At 50.7% G+C, this 20,000-nt stretch overlaps 1 protein-coding gene across 3 annotated transcripts in view; it reads right to left on the minus strand.

The window, feature by feature from the left end:
- LOC135195019 (queuine tRNA-ribosyltransferase catalytic subunit 1-like) overlaps positions 1-20,000 on the minus strand; it is a 310,854-nt gene that overhangs the window by 259,430 nt on the left and 31,424 nt on the right. For all 3 annotated transcript variants that reach the window (XR_010310050.1, XM_064221315.1, XM_064221313.1), the window contains exon 2: positions 583-800. Coding sequence is in view for 2 of the 3 variants with exons in the window: in XM_064221315.1 (XP_064077385.1) it covers positions 583-789 (207 nt within the window). In the remaining variant the exon portion in view is untranslated. The remainder of the gene's footprint in view (positions 1-582; positions 801-20,000) is intronic.

The raw sequence follows: 20,000 nt of genomic DNA on the forward strand, positions 1-20,000 counted from the left end.
TATTGCAAATTACTATCTTTGGTAATACCTTTTCCTCCAAAAGATTAAAATAAAGTAAGGCAGTCCCCGGATTACGACGGGGGTTCCGTTCTTGAGACGCGTCGTAAACCGAAAATCGTTGTAAGCCGGAACATCATCAAAAATCCTAAGAAAACCTTACTTTTAATGCTTTGGGTGCATTGAAAACTATGTAAACTGCATTCTTATGGCATTTTTCATCCAAAAAACCTTCAAATATTGATTATTTTGCATTTTTGGTGTCATATTTCATCTGACGTAACCTCGGAACGTCGTAAGCCGAGACCATCATAACCCTGGGTCTGCCTGTACACTAACTCAATGTGTCTTGAACAATATTGATACTGGTTCTTCAACATTTGCAGTTTAAGACCAATTCTAGAAATTCCACAATAAGGGATGTCAAGTAAGTAGACTGAAATTGGGTTTGAAGGTTTAAGTTTATATGTGTTTAAGTTGAAAAGTTCTGAGTAGGTTCCCACAATGCCCCTTGAAAAGTTTACAACATTGAAAATTAATACGTATACTTACAGCACAAAACATTAAAAACTAGTTTAACCTTACCTGAGTTCCAACTGGCATAAACATGGGCAATTCTACAGTGTAATGAGGCAGCTTCATAAGACTTGTGCGAGCTTTTGATTTTGCACACTCAGCTAGTATACTGAAACTGAGAGCAGGACTTGAACTGCTACTGCTAACTGTTGCAGCTGTTGCTGCTGCAGTTCCCACTGAAGATACAGTGACTGAATTCTTTACTGCAGCTGCCATCCCTCACAAATCTGAAATAAAAATCCCATAATTGCAGTGATCAAGTTTTACACCAGCATAATGTTCTATTCTTACAAATATGGATATGATCATCTATAAGGGAACAAACAAACCATAAGTACAGCATATGCAGAAAAAGTCAAGAGATGTGCAATATATCACAGTTGATTTTATAAAAAGAAAAAATTAGTGATCAGAAAAAGTTTAGAAATGAAAAATTTGTTCCTACACCGTATACAAACCTTCCATCCTTTACTTAGGATAGATTGCAGCTCAGCTGAAACTTTCCTAAGTAAAAGACTCCAGGTTTGTATGGTTAGGGAAAAATACATTTTACTTTCAAAAATGTCATTTTCATGTTAAAAGCATCTCATTTTCTCTGAGTCTGAAGCATAAGATTAATAAATCTTCCAGATCACCAGTTACGCTACTAATGATTGTAAAACGATGCTTATTATTCTAGAGGCAGTTAAATGATCACTTGAAAATCATTCACATTTGTGTGATTAGATCTTATTTGCCTAAATTACTTTTTAGGCCTGTGTGCTGGGGATTCCCTTACATACTATAATACAACATATATTGCTCGGCCTTCTCCTGACTATCCAGCTGCCCAGGCTACTGGCCAAATTTTTATCCCTACCTCAAACATGAGACATTTCATCCTGTCTTTTAGATAAGTTAAGTTATTCCTTAACATTTCAGAGAATTTTTCACAACCCTTTTCCCATGTTTTAACCTTTCCAATGACCACTCCCCTCCAGTTCTTGCTTTTAACTGACAGCTTTCTAGAACTTAGAAGTTTGCCGTAAAGGCTTCTTAATTTGGAAAGGCTGACTGTGTTGATGAATCACAATGCTGCCTCAGCAAAGATGCTTTGTTCCGATACGTAATACAAACCCTCGGTCCTTTAACAATAGGAAGGTAACTAGCGGCAGCTGGGACGGTCGTAAGCTTCGAACAAGGGGAGAACGGTAGTTAACTGCTTGTCCGGTCGTGCGCGCGCCGCGCGCCCGGGCGGTGAAGAATCACTTTTGCTTTCGGCCGTGGTGTGACAGGACGTGTTCGTCATCGCTCTGCCCGCTATTTTCGTCGTGTGCTTTGGATGTTACAATTTCTTCTGACTGGTTTGTTTGTGGTCTTGAATGAAATTGTAAGTACTCTTTTTTCATTTTTCATTGAGTGAAGATTAATTAATCATGGATCAAGACCAGCGTACGCCGCCCCTCCTCATGTGGTGTATACGCAACACATTGCGTCAGTGACTCCAACGGCGTCAATTCAAATGCCGATCGCTGCCGTACCTAAGAGGGGCGTGCCGCCGCCACCTGGGTTTTATGTGCTGCCGACGCCCGACTTTCGCCTGCCCCCAAAAAGTTCGCCCCTGGATCTACCGCCCGTCCAATGATGAGTTTGGCTGAGATGGAGAGGTCTGTGACGCCGGATTATGCTGCCGTACCTGCCGTACCTGCAGCGAGTGTTGCTGGCCCAGCCCCTCGCGCCGCTCCTACGAAGCGCGCGGTGCGGGACTCTAATGTTGATGTTGGCTGCTGGGTGCTGGTCCTGCTGGGTGCTGGTCCTATTGGTGCTGGATCCTTGCTGCTGCTGGTCCTGCTGGTGCTGGTCCTGCTGTGCTGGTCCTGATGGTGCTGGTCCTGCTGCTGATGTTCCTGCCGCTCCTGCCGTGCCTATGCTGCACCGTCGCGTCTCGTCATGGAGGTGCTGCACCGGTCTCAGGTCTTTCCGGACAGGATCAGTCGGGGCGTGTTGCTTCGGCAATTGGCCCGACTTTTCCGTGGATGGAAGACCTGACGTCCGTCCTGAGAGAGCTGACGAAGAAGAGGAAGAAGAAGAGGAGATGTCGTCGTCGTCTTCATCGTCTTCTTCGTCGTCTGTTGCCGCCTCTTCCCCTTCGACTTCTAAGGCTTCCAAGCCGAAGAAGAAGAAGGCTGCTCCTCCCCCCCTAAGAAGGCTCCTAACGGGACCTTCGAAAGGGCCCGTCTACGCTCTGGCTGACGGGGGGGGTGCTTCTGCTGGTCCTCCTGTTCCCTCAGGGAACGGGGCCCGTCTCCTCTTCTGAGAAGAAGAAGAAGACGGGGACAAGGATGTGCTGGCTACTGCTGGTACATCCGCGCCTGGTCTTAGTAGCACTGCTGCTAAGTCAGGTACCGGCTCGACTTCTCGTTCGCGAGAAGGTCCGAGTGTACGGTCTCCTTCGGGCGACCGTGCAGCCAACGTCAAGTACGCCTGAGCTTGCTCACCGTCACGACAGAGGCACGGAGCAGAAGACTGTCGAGAGTCGCGCAAGTGACGCTCGCCAGGCCAGCGGCCGCTCTCGTAGCGACCAGCCGGTACCTCGGGTTGACGTGACGGTCTCTGACCGGCCACGGGTTGAGGCTGAGAAGAGGTCCCCTCGACCAACGGCACCAGCTTCGGCTGGTACCAGCGGTTTGACGTGCCGTGAGGACGCTCACCTTACCCGCTCACCGCGAGTGAGAGCTCTGCAGATCACCTGACCGCCGCTCCCACAGGGACCGGACGGAGACGGTGGCCAGCAGCAGCTCGTCTGACGCACGAGATCGGGGTCGACGTGCTCAGTCGAGCCGCTCGCCACAGGTGAGCGGCACGACCAGGCCTGCAGTACGATCCCCACCGCGGGTTGGTGATCGGCTACAGCCCCCCACGTACGCTGGTCCTGCCAGCGAACGGGGGGGGAGCGTCAGGTCTGTCTCTCCTATACCTTCAACTTCCTCGGGCTACACCGGGAAGAGCGAGGTACCTAGGAGTGATCGTGAGAGGTGCGCCGCTCACGATCCCGCCACGACGCCGCACGAACCAGGCATGGTTTTAGGACCAGCCAGGTCGTACGCGCAAGTGGTTGGAGGCGACGTCAGGGGTCTGTTGCTGTTCCTCCTTCTGAAGGAGGAGGGTCTCGAGAGCTGCTCCTGTTGGAGGGACTGGACGGTCCTACTCCTCAGGACGCTGTGACTCCTGAGATCCAGAGGAACTTTGCCCAGGTTATTGCGCTGATTCGTCAGCACAACGACCTGGGGGAAGGATCGCCGCTACCACCATCTGAGCCCACGTCCCGGCTCGAGTCATTTTGGGGCCCGAAGAGGGAACCCAAATTGACGGTGGGACTGCCGCGATCGGAGCTTGCAGGACCTCAGTCCTTGACCAGGTGGAGAATTTCGTCTCAGGACGAGAGGACTCACTTAAGTCAGGACGGTCTTCCAAGCTACTTCCTCCTCCTCTGCAGCGACAGCGGAAGTTCTACGTGCCATCAGTAGATCCAATACCGCCCAAACAGGTTAACCCGGAGCTAGCTAGGCTAACTCCAGGTGTGTCCCTGCAGCAGCTCCTGTCAGAGAACCTATGGTTCTCGCAGCAGGAGGCACTGGGCCTGGAAGGCTACCGCTATGGCAGCTTTCCAGGCAGTCTCTTGGTTGGATCTGTGGTCCCTCACAGTATCCAAGGTCGCGGCCGACGCCGGGGGCGCTGCCCTCGAAGACGACCCGACTTCAGGAGACTGTGCCAGTCTGGAGGTAGGGCCATCTCCTACCTCGCCCATCAGACGGCAAACCTGTGGGCCAACTTGGTTCTCCGTCGTAGGGACGCTGTCCTTACACGAGTAGCCAAGGGGGCCTGGGCGTGAAGCGGTAAATGGACTACGTAACGGACCAATGAAGAGTTCCTCCGCTCTCTTTCCCGGAGAGATGGTGGACGCTGCGGTGGAAAGACGGCGCACTGATGACAGTGACCGTCTGGTTCACCAGGCAGTTACGAAGGTTTCTGGGCAACCTCGTACATCTGCGGCTAAGCCTAAGAGTTTAGCTAGCGCTTCCTCGGCTGCTAAGACGGCTGCTCCATCGAAGCCCCGAGGAAGACTCTTCCTGCTTCAACTTCTAGTAAAAGGAGGCCGTAACCAGCCCTCCTCCCAGCCCTCCTTTCCCCGAGGAGGGTGCTGGGAAGAAGTCGAAGCGAGGTGGGAAACGCTAGGGACGGCGTTCCCCCTCACCAGCTGCCGGAAGTGGGGGGGTGCCTGGCGAGCCATTGGGCAACTTGGCAGCGCTACGGTGCCGAGAACCGGATAGTAGACGTCCTCGGGAGGGATATCTACTACCCTTCGAATCTCGGCCACCCCTCACCTCCAACCCGGTCCATCTGCAGACATATGTTCTGGATCCTCAAAGGACGACGCTCTTCGGCAGGAGATCAAGACCATGCTGACCAAACGAGCTGTAGAAGTCGTAGTGGATCGGTCACCGGGCTTTTACAGCCGCCTTTTTCTTAGTGAAAACAGGCATCGGGGGGCTGGCGCCCGGTGATAGATCTCTCTCCCCTGAACCGATTTGTTCGCCAGACTCGGTTCAAGATGGAGACGGCACGTTCCGTGCTGGACTCCATCAGGGAGAACGACTTCATGCTTTCAGTGGACCTGAAGGATGCGTATTTCCAAATACCCATCCTATCAGTTCCTCCAGAAAGTACCTCCGCTTCATCTTCGACGGGACGGTGTACCAATTCAGGGCACTTTGCTTCGGTCTCTCAACCGCCCCACAGGTGTTCACGAGAGTGTTCACGCTGGTGTCTGCTTGGGCCCATTCGCACGGGATACGTCTTCTGAGGTATCTCGACGATTGGCTGGCCTGGCGAGCTCCCGCTCGCAGTTGCTGCAGGACAGGGATCGACTTCTAAAGTTTTGTCGCGATCTGGGGATCGTGATAAACTACGAGAAGTCCGATCTCGAACCCAAGCAGAAGATGAAGTACCTGGGTATGCTGATCGATACGGGTAGCAGCTCAAGTCCGCCCCGCAGACTTGAGGATCAGCAAATTCAGGGAGGCAGCCGGCCGGTTCCTGTCTCGGCAGGAACAGGCAGCTCAGCAATGGCAAGTCGTGATCGGCCACCTGTCGTCACTCGAGAAGTTAGTTCCTCACGGACGTCTTCACCTGCGGTCTCTCCAGTGGAGACTAAGGGAGAGTTGGTCACAGGTAAAGGATCCACCTTACTTCCCCGTGTCCATCACGGAGAAGGTGAGGCAGGACCTAGCCTGGTGGCTCGACGACAGGAACTCTTAAGAGGAGTGCCCCTACGCACTCCCCCCCCGGAGATGCTGCTGTTCTCAGACGCATCGACCGAGAGGGATGGGGCGCACACCTGGAGGAGTTGCTGGCTGCAGGTGTGTGGGACCATCACGACAAGCACCTTCACATCAATGTCCTGGAACTCAAGGCGGCGTTTTACGCTCTCCAAGAGTTCCAAGACCGCTTGATGGGACACTCAGTGGTGTTGATGTGCGACAACACCACGGTAGTGGCATACGTCAACAAGCAGGGGGGCCTATGTCTCTCCCGCTACACCAGTTTGACGGGTGCAGGTGCACGAGTGGGACACGGCTCACTCGATAGAGCTGTCAGCACGCTACATTCCAGGCAAGAGGAATGTAGTAGCGGACAAGCTCAGCCGTCGGGATCAGGTAATAGGGACCGAGTGGTCCCTACACCCAGAAGTGGCGGAAAGGCTCTTCACCTGTGGGGGCGTCCAGTCATAGACCTGTTCGCCACCCGGCACAACAAAAAACTTCAAGTTTTTTGCTCAGCCGTGCCGGACCCATGGGCAGCTGCAGAGGACGCTCTTCAACACCCCTGGGACAACCTCTTCGTCTACGCCTTTCCTCCCTTTTGTCTGATTCGGAAAGTGATCAGCCGAGCGCTGGTCACTCCCCCAATCTCAGGATGATCCTGGTGGCTCCCAAACGACCTCAAGCCGTTTGGTATCCGGACCTGCTGGCTCTTCTTGCAGAAGAACCGAGAGAGATGCCCCACTGGCACAACCTTCTAGCCCAGCCACACGTAGAGCGGTACCACCGAGCAGTCCAGTCCCTACAACTTCACGGCTGGCTGTTATCCACCATCTCTTGCGAACGAGAGGCTTTTCTCGCAGCGCAGCAACAGAGATGGCTGGACACGTCAGACAGTCCTCTGCAGCTGTGTACCAGGGGAAGTGGGCCGTCTTCTGTGGTAGCGGATTTCCTCGTATTTCTTCGCCGAGAGAAGCTCCTCTCAGTACCCACAGTTAAAGGATATAGAGCTGCACTGGCACTCGTCCTAAAACTGAGGGGACTGGACATCTCGAACTCGTTCGAGATCTCCTTGCTAATGAGGAGCTTCGAAAGGTCTTGCCCACCCAGGGGAGCTCAGGCCACCTGAGTGGGATGTGACTCTCGTCCTTAGGAGTTTGACTCGAAGACCATTCGAGCCACTCCGAGAGTCGTCAGACAGGGATCTGACCCTCAAGACCCTCTTCTTGCTGGCCCTGGCATCGGCGAAGAGAGTAGGGGAACTTCATGGTCTGTCCTTCAATGTTAAACATTCCAGGGGCTGGGGATCTGTGACGCTCGATTTCGTCCCGAATTTCGTAGCTAAGACTCAGAATCCGTCGATCCCTGACGACAGGTTCGAGTCTTTCACAATCCCCTCCCTAATGGATTTCACCGACAACGATACGGATGAGATGCTGCTTTGTCCTGTGAGGGCGCTACGGCGCTATCTGAAGAAAACTCGCACCTCAGGCTGAGTGTCGACGCCTCTTCGTTAGCACTGGGGTGTTACCAAGAAAGAAGTATATCCAAGAAAACACGCTTTCCTTTTCTGGCTGCGTGAGGTGATCAGGAGAGCGTACGATGGCTGATGGTAGTGAACCGACATCCGTACGCTCCGACCGAGAGCCCACGAAGTCAGAGGTATTGGACCCTCTTTGGCGTTCCGCAAGAACTTCTCCGTGGCGCAGGTCCTGAAGGCAGGTGTCTGGGCCAACCAGACTACCTTCACGTCCTTCTACCTTCGGGATATTGCCCACAAGTCCTTGGATACTTTTTCCTTGGACCTGTGGTGGCTGCTCAACACGTTGTGTAAGCTTACCCAGCACCCGAGCAGCAGAACAGCATCGATTCCTGGTGTGACTGTAGGAATGAATGGTTGAATGAGAGTGCGACTGGCTTCTCTTCTCCATCTTTCTCTCTCTCTACCTGTGGGCAGAGGGTCACGGTCGTCACCATGCTGGAAAGGAATCCGATGCAGGTAAGCTACTCAACCGAGCCCCAATCTATCCCTTTAGTTAGGGATAGAAGCAAATATCCTCCACTCCCTCCAACAGGGGGAAGGAGTGGATGCCTACTTGAGACAAACCCATAACTTTATGTTGGCTCCTGTACAGGAACAAGTTCTTGCAATGCTGGTACGAAGAGATACGCTTGCCTCTCTCTTAGTACTTGGCTCAGAGGTCTGACCATTGATCCTGCGGTGCACACCCCGATCAATCGGACAGAGGTTTGGATCCCTCCCTTGCTCTTACGACCAGGGAGGCATTCCAAGGTTGGACGAACACCAGTCTGTTCACCAAAAAGACTCAGATTCCACCCACCAAGAAGTGAGTCTTCCTATTGTTAAAGGACCGAGGGTTTGTATTACGTATCGGAACAAATGACAATTTGTCGAAAATTGCATTTTTCCTAACTATACAAAACCTGAGGTCCTTTACATATAGTCCCACCTCATACCACCCCTCACTCTGCAACTTTTTGCATGGCCTAAAGCAAAAGTGATTCTTCACCGCCCGGGCGCGCGGCGGGCCGCCGCACCGACCGGACAAGCAGTTAACTACCGTTCTCCCCTTGTTCGAAGCTTACGACCGTCCCAGCTGCCGCTAGTTACCTTCCTATTGTTAAAGGACCTCAGGTTTGTATAGTTAGGAAAAATGCAATTTTCGACAAATTGTCATTTTCCAGTAAAAAGTTTCTTTTATTTAATGTAGTAAAAAACAAAATAGAATATAACAATGACCAAACATACGCCATACTATCCAGTTTACAGACATACGTAGGAAATCCTACCTTCCAAATCAAGACAAATGTTGATGAGGTCCACCCTGTAATCCATATTCAATGTGTTGTGTTATAAGCATCCAGGGAGAGAAAAAAAGTTACAACTTCACATTTTTCCAGTTTCCCTCAAATTTTTTACTACTGCACCCCCCCCCCCCCAATAGTTTCTCCCCATTCAGTATTTTGCTAGTATTGCTGCCATTACTCTTTTGACATTGTTACTGTATTCTTTATAATTAAAACTACTATGGGAACATTCAACTTGCTGATATAGTACAGCCATTCTTCATCTGTCCCTGATATCTTATTAGTGTTTCACCATTTTTTTGAACAGCCTTGTCTTATTTCTACTAGTATTTTCCCATACAGTAGACCACCTCTTACATCATTCCCATGAGACACAAAGACAAAGACTTCAACAAATTGTCTAAACAATTTTTCCAAGTCAATGATATAACTTGATTAAAAGTTACATCAGAAAAATTCCAGACCCCTCTCAATGTCATCTACTGACCTTAATATTCCAAAGTTTGTTTACATCATCCTTACAACACCCCCAAGTTCAACTAGTTCTGGAGTTTCCTTGAACCACCCACAGGACACTGACCTCAACTACATGGTGGCAAACTAAGAAAGAAAGTAGGAATCTGGCCAACCAACATAGACATCTAAAATCTAAATAAGCTAAAAGGTATTTATAGCCATATTTTTATTAACAATTAAAGGTAAGTTTTTATTTTAAACCATGACTGCATTCTGGAGTTGAAAAATCACAATTTGTCAAAAATTGTATTTTTCCTAACTATATAAACCTGAGGTCCTTTAACAATAGGAATATACTTTTGGCGTAGCTGGAATTATGGCCGTTGAATCTTGAACAAGGTGGTTAGGCAGTAACTACCGTGGGGCAGGCTAGCCTGCCCGGATGTAAACACTCCACTATGCCTTTCGGCCTAGGTTCAGATTGAGGGGTGGCATGAGGTGGGCATATTTGTTAAAGGACCTCAGGTTTGTATATTTAGGAAAAATACAATTTTCGACAAATTGTGATTTGTTCCGATACGTAATACAAACCTTTTGGTCCTTTAACAATAGGAAGACTCACTGATTGGTGGGAGGAATCTGAGTGAGCCTCTAGAAATGACTGGAGTTCTGCGCACCTAGGCTACTCCTCCTGGTCGTAAGAGCGAGGAGTGCCCTGCTGCCTCTGACAACTTGATCAGAGTATAGGAGCTGCGTGATCAAGAGTCAGACTTCTGGGACTTTTCGAAATGAGTGAGGGATCGTGACTCATCCGAAAAAGGGCTGTGAAGGATATTGGCGTCGGAGACATTAATGCAAAGTTCTGGGAAGGGTTTGCATTATTGTCAATCTCCTTCCTCCCCTTGCTAGAGGAAAGAGCAGGATTGCTTTTATGATTCTCATAAGAAACATAAAAAGGATGCTTATGTATAGGCTTACCACATCAATCGTCCGACCAGCCAGTGTGAGTTCATGTCCTATCCTCAACCCGAAGGACGAGGAATGGAGAGACGAGGCATGGAAGGGGGAGAGCCAGTCATTCTCGCATCCTTCTTACCTCTACAACTGCACAGCATGGACGAGATGCAACTTGTTCTCTTGAAGGAGCTGGGTAAGCAAACACATCTTGCAAGCATCCACCACTGGTCCAGGGAAATGAGGTTCCAAGGACCTGTGGGCAGTCCCAGAGGAAAAGAAGGATATGGTTACGATGACCTATCCATCTTCCTGTCCGATATATTTTTCAGAGTGATGTCCAGTACCCATACTGGTCTATCCATCTGCAGCGAAGTGTCTCGCGGTCTCGTATCCCACTGCAGCAAAGTGTCTCGCGGTCTCGTATCCCATTGCAGCGAAGTGTCTCGCGGTCTCATATCCCACTGCAGCGAAGTGTCTCGCGGTCTCGTACCCCACTGCGGCGAAGTCTCTTCATCTCCGTAGTGGATAAAGACACCGACACTCCATGGTGGGTGTCAATGGTTATGGGTACCAGAACACGCTAGTAGGACAAGTAATAACTGATCTGGAACAACCGATACAAAGTCCACAGCGTAGCTCGTGACGGTCTTGGATGCTTCGACAGCTGCCGACTGACTGCGTTCGGTTGTGTGAGGCGAGCTGTCCAAGCATCCGAGGCGTAGTCACGTGCCCTCGCCTTTTGAAGGGTTATGCCGAGAGACCATACAAACCGTCTATCTGTTGCGATCGATGCCGGAAGGCGAGATGATGATTCTCTCAAGGCATGTGCCCAACAGGCGAAAGTCAATTGCCTTCTAGAGACCGAGGTTCTGATGGCAAGATAGTTCTCATGGTAGTTAAATCTCAACTAAGGAGAAACAACACTGTGCCGTTGAAGACGAAGGTGATAGTTGAATGCTGACCTACATCTTCACAGCCGAATCGAGAGAAGTAACTCTCAAGATTCTGAACGTAAAAAAGTCCCGCCGGTGACACCAACCCGCGAACACAGCTTAATCCCTGTGATTTACAAAGGACTGAAAATGCTAAACCGCTACTTCATTGCTGTTCGGTGAGAAGTCGGAGTTGCAAAGAAAGCAGAGCGCTTTTCAGTAATGAAAACACTGGGATTGTACTGCCTGAAGAACTGCTTCTCATGGGCTGAATCATCATCATCTTCTTCCCAGCTTTATCCAGGGAGGACATCTAAATATTTGGAAGTAGAGCTGGCAGGGTGGGGAACAGGCGATGTCTTCCGTTATACATCTACAATTTAGGGTGAACAATGAACAATTGCACACCTACGAAACGAGATATATTTAGAAGACAAACTCAGATGTCTGAAGAAATCATTCTGCATTATAGAAGCGGCAGGTGCGATGCAGCGGGAGACTAGGCTACAGACTTATGTTACCGTGCGGTAAACAGAAAGATGATAGCGAGTCCACAGTGGACCCCCCGTATTCGCGTTCTCCGGATTCGCGGACTCACACATTCGCGGATTTCTCTTGGGAACGTTTCCCTGCATTATTCGCGGAAAATTCGCGCATTCGCAGTATTTTTCTATGAGAAATATCCACAAATTCCTGGTTTTTGTTATCAATTTCATCATAAAATGCACTTTTTGTGATAAAACTATTAAAAAACAAGTATGAAAAATTTTTAGTGGTTTTTCTTAAGTTTTAACTAACAAAATAGGCTGTTTTTAGCATTTTTATAGGGGTTCCAAACATTCGCGGATTCTAACTATTCACGGGGGGGTCTGGTACGCATCCCCCGCGAATACGGGGGGACCACTGTATTGAGATATCTCTGTCTGAAAATTCTAGCAATGTCCAAGGCAATGCAGTAGAGATGGTCCTTCACGTATGCGAGAATTCCAGTCAACCAAAGACCTAAGTCTGTGATTGCCGGGCAGAGATTCGGTTCGGTAGTCAATCATTGCAGAGGAGAGAGACATAATCCGACCGTGCTATCTCGGAGAGCCAGCTGGTACTGGGCTGCGGCAAGCAGCCCATACACCAATAGCTCTCACTCACTCATCCTGAGTTGCCAGGTAATCCATTCCAAGAAGGAATGCATTCAGCTAGAACCATCGAGCGCAAAAAAATACGCTCAAGCATTTGCATTTAATCGAGACGGATTTCGGTGAATGCAAACGCTGAGGTGTTGTTGTTGTAACAACACCATAAGTATCTCAAAATCGAAGCTGGTAACTCCTGGGAGGTTTGCAGGGCAGTCCCGAGTTGCAGTTTAATTAAGAAGATACTATTCGTCTTGGTCACAACCCGTAGAGTTAACTAAGGTATGTGCCTAAACCTCGGACAATTCAACTGATAACAGAAGCATGTCGCGAGGGCAATACGTATACGTAGTATATTTGTAGGTTCCTATACATAGACCTCCATCCTAAATTCTCTTTCATTCGAGGAACAAGAATAAGGACTGGAAGCCGACACCCTTCATTCTCTAATGAAGAGAGCGAGGGAGAAGTTTTCCTGGAGGAAGACTTCTATGGTGATAACATGATACTGAAGACAATAGTTCGAGCCGAACTGGATGTTCACACCCGTTCTTCTCTATCCCGGGGTTGGCTGCCTACTGAGGCGACGGACCGTCAGGTCCATCCAGGCTGAGCTCCTCCCGAGATATTCTTCCTTCAGTAGCAGTGCTTCTCTCAAACACTACAAATTCCAGGAATTCAAGCCTTCGGTGAGATTCCCGATTATCATAGTAACAATTATCTGGGATTCTCGTCTCGCCCACCCTGGACCATGGTTTCGCCCAAGTGTTTGCAGATCGTAGAAGATCAGAACACTCGAAGAGTGCTAGAGACTCCGAAGAATTCTAAGCACTCGGTGAAACCCCCACTGAATTCGTCAGACGATCATCAGGTGGTGGTCCTCCCGATTCCCGTAGAAATTCGAGGATAGGGCAGGATCCTTCCTCAACGACGGGGTCCCCCCCAGGAATGCAGCCCCCGACGTGGAATCCTATGAAGAACACTCTGCAGGATCCCTCCCCTTCCCTTCGCAGCCATAGGGAGAGGGGGAATGGGGAGGAAGACTGGATACTCGCTAGCCTGCCCAGCGGTGCTAGCAGTCGGAGAAGCGAGTACGGGCAGCCATCACCGTGTGGTGATGGCCGCTCAGAGTCTAGGAAAACGTTACCGTCTGGAGAAAACGTTTTCCCGAGGAGGGTTACGAAATCGTACTGTAGGCTAAACGTCTGCCGCCACCGTGACCGTCGTCTGGGTGGGGCTGAGCGAGCACCTGACAAAAGAGAGCCGATACCGTCCTCTGACGTGTCCCAGTCCTCGTCGAGGTCGAAACCTCTAAAGAGTGCCGAAGGGGGAGCCCACCCCAGTCTCTGTGTGCATGGTCCAGCCGGATCGTACCTTGAACGGCGGTGATGGTCACTCCGCTGAGGAGGTTGAAGGGACAGGTGAGGGAGACCTGACACTCCTACCCTGCCTACTAGCAGAACCAATAGGCTGGGAGGACTGCGGCAATCACCAACCCCAGTGGCGATCGAGCTGCAGCGGTCTTCTTGCGGAGAAACGCTGGGCCAAGGAACGGAGCGTCGGTCTCTTATGTCAGGGGAGCTGATACGAGAGCTCCTCCCCTGCCTACCAGCAAAACTGGTAGGCTGGAAGGACTGTAGGCGATCATCAACCACGGTGACGATCGAGCTGCCGGTCTGGACCAGCGGTCTATTTGCGGGGAAACGCTGGACCAAGAACAGAGCGTCAGTCTCTTCAGGAGAGCTGCTGGCGATCGGGCTGCACTGGTCGAGCGGCTCTCCGGGGGACAGCGGCTAGACCAAGAGCAGCGGCGACGGTCCCGAGCGTCAGAAGAGCTCCTGGTGATCGGGCTGCACTGGTCGAGTGGCTCTCCGGGGGACAGCGGCTAGACCAAGAGCAGCAGCGACAGTCCCGAGCGTCAGAAGAGCTGCTGCTGGATCCCCTATCCGTCCGCTCCTGGTGGGAGTGGCGGTCAGGGCACCGGCAGAGTCGGCTGTCGCAGTGGGAGAGCGAGGAGTGCGCCCCTCGCGATCACTCCTGATCACCTCGCTCTTCCCGGTGTAGCCCGAGGAAGTTGAAGGGATAGGAGAGGTAGATCTGATGCTCCCCCCTCGCCCACTGGCAGAACCAGCGTGCTGGGGGGGGGGGCTGCTGACGCTCGCCAACCCACGGTGGCGATCGATCTGCAGGCCTGGTCGAGCGGCTCTCCCGGGGAGAGCGGCTGGACCGAGAACAGGGGAGATGGCGCCCAGTCCCGGTGGGAGCGGCGGTCAGGGAACCGGCAGAGTCTGCTGTCGCAGTGGGAGCGAGGCCTGTCCTCAAGGGGCGTCATGCCGCTTGGACTAGCCCGCGGCCAGTCTGGGACCGTCGTGTCAACCCTGGGTACCGGCTGCTCACCACGAGAGCAATCGCTGGCCTGGTGGGAGTCACCCGGGCAACTCCCACCAGTTCCGCTCCATGCCTGGATCCTGGCACCAAGCGAACTCGGTTGCCTGGGTCTTGGCTGCACGGTCACCCGCAGGTGACCATACACTCAGTACCTCTCACGAACGAGAGGCTGAGACGGTACCTGGCGTCGAGGCAGAACCTCTGGCGCCAGGAGAGGAGGTACCGGTGGTAGCCGGTACCCCTCCGGTCCCCGTCATCATCTTCCTTGCGGAAGGAGAGACGGGCTCCGTTCCCGAAGGAACAGGAGGACCAACGGAAGCCCCAACTGTCCCACTGGAGTGGGACAGACCCTTAGAGGTCTCTGAGCGAGAGTTCTGGGGGGGTAGGAGGTTACCTTCTTCTTCGGCTGGGGGGCCTCGGAAGTCGAAGGGGAAGAGGCAGCAGAAGACGATGGCGACACCTTCCTCTTCTTCCTGGACTTCCTCTTCGCCAGTTCCTCAGGACAACCAACAGGTCCTCCATCCAGGACGGAGTTGGGGCAGTTGCCAAAGCAACACGGCCCAACTGCACCTGTCCAGAGGGATCTGCGGGAGAGAACGCTTCCTCGAGGAGGGCTACGAAACTCCTACCTGGCAGGTGAAGCGTCTGCCACCCCCGAGACTGGTCGGTCGCGCGAACGTCACCGTCGTCTGGGTGGGGCTGTCTCTGAAAGAAAAGGATTAATTAAAAGAGGGCTGGATGGCCCGCCTCCACCGGTCTCTGCGTGCATGGACCTGCGGGAATGTCACGTCAACCCTGGGCACCGGACGATCGCTACGAGAGCGATTGCCGGTCTGGCGAGAGTCACCCGAGCGACTCATACCATCTTCCGCTCCGTGCCTGGGTCCTGACACGGTGAGCGAACTCCGCAGTCTGGATCCTGGCTGCACGGTCACCCGTAGGTGACCGTACACTCGGTAATGATCGCAAGCGGGCAGTCGAGATGGTTCCCAGTCCGGAGGTGGAACCTTTGGAATCGGGAGAGGAGATACCAGTGGTAGCCAGTACCTCCATGGTCCCCGTCTGCTTCCTCCCCGAGGAAGGAGAGACAGGCCCCATTCTTGGAGGAATGGGAGGACCCGCGGAAGACCCACCTGTCTCACTGGAGCGAGACAGACCCTTAGAAGTCCCGTGACGAGACTTCTTAGGAGGGAGAGACCACCTTCTCTTTTACGGCAAAGCCTTAAAAGTTGAAGGGGGGGAGGCATGAAGAAATGATGATCTTGAAGAGGAGGATGACGACACTTGACGAGCTCTCTTCCTCTTCGGTTTCTCCTTCTGCCAGACTTCTACCATCAGGAGTAGATAACCTCACAGGGCAGCGCGACAGCTTCGTCCAGTGACATAACTCCCGGGTAGTAGTGGTAATGAAAATGATTATCAGCAGGGGATCAGTACACACACTCAAGGATCAGTACGCAACATTCTACGAATCACAGGTACAATTCCAAGGTTAGGATCACCAATACGAAGAGCATCCAACCAATAATGCTGAAAACACAATCACCACTAGTCTGTAAAATACGGAAAAAAATATTAAAGTAATGAGGATACTCCTCACACATCCAAGGGCGCCGCCCTCCGAAGTGAGAGGAGATCCCCCAACATCAGCACCGCATGCCCATCCTTCTACCTTCTTCCGATAGTAAGTGAAAGGAAGGAGAAGAGAAATTACCATATCAACAAAACACGGACAAACCTTTGAAGTTCCCTTAGTAATTCCCAAGCGTAAGCATAATTTCCAGATGAATACATGTCCCGTTACGGATCAATATCACTTACGTAAAATACATGTCTCATCCTCACGATAAATACATATCTCGTCCTCATGCAGGTCTGAGCCAGTGTTAAAGGGCAAAAGAATGTAAATATATTGGCATACCTTAGCTGCCGGCTTTTAACACAAGTAGAGGGGCAGTCACAAAGGCTATCACAAAAAGTGGGTTTGTATATTAATTGAAAAACCAAGGACAAACCTTTGTTTGGTATTAATATCAAACACCGTATATGCATAATTATTTAAATACAAAAAAATATACCAAAAGGATTCCACCGGGAAAAAAGATTAACGACCAGTCAGCCAGAGCTCACAAACACACGTCTTCCTTGGAAGACGGACGAAAGTAAAATGGCAATTTGTCGAAAATTGCACTTTTCCTAACTATACAAACCTGAGGTCCTTTTACAATAGGAAGGTAACTAGCGGCAGCTGGAATGGTCGTAAGCTTCGAACAAGGGAGTTCGGTAGTTAACTGCTTGTCCGACAGTGCGCGCACAGCACGACTGGGAGGTGAAGAATCACTTTTGCTTTAGGCCCAGGAAAAAACGCAGAGTGAGGGGTGGCATGAGGTGGGACTATATGTAAAGGACCTCAGGTTTGTATAGTTAGGAAAAATGCAATTTTCGACAAATTGACATTTGTTCCGGTAAGTTATACAAACCATCGGTCCTTTTACAATAGGAAGACTCACTTCTTGGTGGGAGGAATCCGAGTCTTTTGAGAACAGACTAGTGTTCGCCCAACCTTGGATTGCCTCCCTGGTCGTAAGAGCGAGGGAGGTATCCTAGCCTCTGCCCAATTGATCAGGGTATGTACCGCAGAATCAATGGTCAGACCTCTGGACCCAAGTAATAAGAGGGAGGCAAGAGTACCTCTTAAAACTAGCAAGCAAGAACTTGTTCCTATTGCAAGAGGCAATATGAACTCATGGGTTGTCTCTTGTTGGCTTCCACTTCCCCCCCTTGTTGGGGGAAGTGGTGGATAATCGCTCCTATCTCTACTGAAAGGGATAGGATGGGGCTCGGTCGAGTAGCTTACCTGCATCGCCTCCTGATACAGCGTAGTGACTACCGGGTCCCTCTGCCCACAGGTAGAGGGAGAGAAAAAGATGGGGAAGAGAAGGCCAGTCACCTTCTCAATCACCTATCCCTTCATGCAGTCACACCAGGAAGCGATGCTGTTCGGTCCGCTCGGGTGCTGGGTCAGCTACACAACGTGTTGAGCAGCCACCACGGGTCCTAAGGAACAAGTGTCCAAGGACCTGTGGGCTATATCCAGAAGGTAGAAGGAGGTGCATGTGGTCTAGTTAGACCAGACCCCTGCCTTCAGTACCTGCGCCACGGAGAAGTTCTTGCGGAACGCGAAGGAAAGACCAATATCTCTGACTTCGTGGGCTCTCAGACGAAGGGTACGGATGTCGTCGCTACCATCAGCTTCGTACGCCCTCCTGATCACCTCACGCAGCCAGAAAGAAAGAGTGTTCCTGTAACTTCTTCTTGGTCATCCCGGTGCTAACGAAGAGGTGTCAACACTCAGACCTGAGGTGTTGAGTTTTCTTCAGATAGCACCGTCGCGCCCTCACAGGACAAAAGCAACATCTCCTTTGCATTGAAGGCGGTGAAGTCCATTAGGGAGGGGATTGTGAAGGACTCGAACCGATCGGCAGTGACCGAAGGATTCTGAGTCTTCGCTACGAAATTCGGTACGAAATCGAGCGTCACAGATCCCCATCCCCTGGAGCTTGACTTCGCAGGAAAAGCCATGCAGTTCCCTCAGAGGAAAAGAAGGGAATAGTCACTATGACCTATCCCTCTTCTCGACATAATCTTCGGTGATGTCCAGTACCCATACTGGTCTATCCGTCTGCAGCGAAGTGTCTCGCATTCTCGAATCCCATTGCAGCAAAGCCTCTCGCGGTCTTGTATCCCCCTGCGGCGAAGTCTCTCCATCTCCGTAGTGGATAGGACACCAACACTCCATGGTGGGTGTCGACGGTATGGGTACTGGGACAAGCCAGTAGGACAAAGTAATGATTGATCTGGAACAACTGAACTAAGTCCACAGCGTAGCTCACAACTGACTTGGGCACTTTGACAACTGCCGACTGACTGCATTCGGTTGTGTGAGGCAAGCTGTCCAAGCATCCGAGCAAGTTACGTGACCTTCACCTTTAAAGGGGTATGCCGAGAGACCATACAAATCGTCTATTTGTTTGCCACCGATGCCGAACAGCGAGGTGATGATTCTCTCAAGGCATGTGACCAACAGGCGAAAGTCAATTGCCTTCTAGAGACCGAGGTCCCTCATGTCAAGACAGAATTCTCATAGTAGTTAAATCTCGGCTAAGGAGAAACAACACAATGTGCCGTTGAAGACGAAGGTGGAAGGTGAATGCCACCTACGTCTTCACAGCCGAATCGAGAGAAGTAATTCTCAAGATTCTGAACCTGTGCTTACAAAGGACTGAAAACGCTAAACCGCTATTTCACTGCTGTTTGGAGAGAAGTCGTAGTTGCAATGAAGCGGGGCGCTTTTCAGTAATGAAAACACAGGGATGTACTGCCTGAAGAACTGCTTCTCATGGGCTAATCATCTTCTTCTTTAGGTTATCCAGGGAGGACAATATACTTGGAAGTAGAGCTGGCAGGGTGGGGAACAGGCGATGTCTTCCGTTATACATCTGTAATTCGGGGTGAACAATGAACAATTGCACAACTACAAATACGAGATATTTTTAGAAGACAAACTCAGATGTCTGAAGAAATCATTCCGCATTATTGCAGGGGTGCGATGCAGCGGGAGACTAGGCTACAGCCTTCTGTTACCGTGCGGTAAACAGAAAGATGATAGAGTCTATTGAGATATCTCTGTCTGAAAATTCTCGCAATGTCCAAGGTGATGCAGTGGAGATGGTCATTCATGTATGCGAGAATCCCAGTCAATCAGAGACCTAAGTCTGTGATTGTCGGGCAGAGATACGGTTCGGTAGTCAATCATTGTAGAGGAGAGAGACATAAACCGACCGGTCATCTCGGAGAGCCAGCTGGTATTGGGCTGCATTAGGCAGCTCAATACACAGTTAGTTCTCGCTCACTCGTCATCCTGAGTTGCCAGGTAATCCACTCCAGTAAGGAATGCGTTCGGCTAGAACCATTGAGCGTAAAAAAATACACTCGAGCAATGGTATTTAAACTAAACGGATTTCGGTAAATACAAAAGCTGAAGTGGTGTTGTTGTAACAATACCATAAGTACTATCTCAAAATCAAAACTGGTAACTCCTGGGAGGTTGCAGGTAGTCCCGAGTTGCAGTTCAATCGGTCACAATCCGTAGAGTTAACTACGGTATGTGCCTACACCCCGGACAATTCAACTGATTAACAGAATCATGTCGCGAGGGTAATATACGTAGTATATTTGTAGGTTCCTATACAAAGACCTCCATCCTAAATTCTTTTCCATTCGAGGAATGAGAATAAGGATTGGAAGCTGACACCCTTCATTCTCTAATCAAGAGAAAGAAGAAGTCTTCCCCGAAGGAAAGCTTCAATGGTGATAACAGAATACCGAAGACGATAGTTCAAGCCAAATTGGATGTCCCCGTCCGTTCTTCTCTA

This window comes from Macrobrachium nipponense, chromosome 15 (genome assembly GCF_015104395.2).
Source record: "Macrobrachium nipponense isolate FS-2020 chromosome 15, ASM1510439v2, whole genome shotgun sequence".
In the NCBI taxonomy this organism is placed as follows: domain Eukaryota; kingdom Metazoa; phylum Arthropoda; class Malacostraca; order Decapoda; family Palaemonidae; genus Macrobrachium; species Macrobrachium nipponense.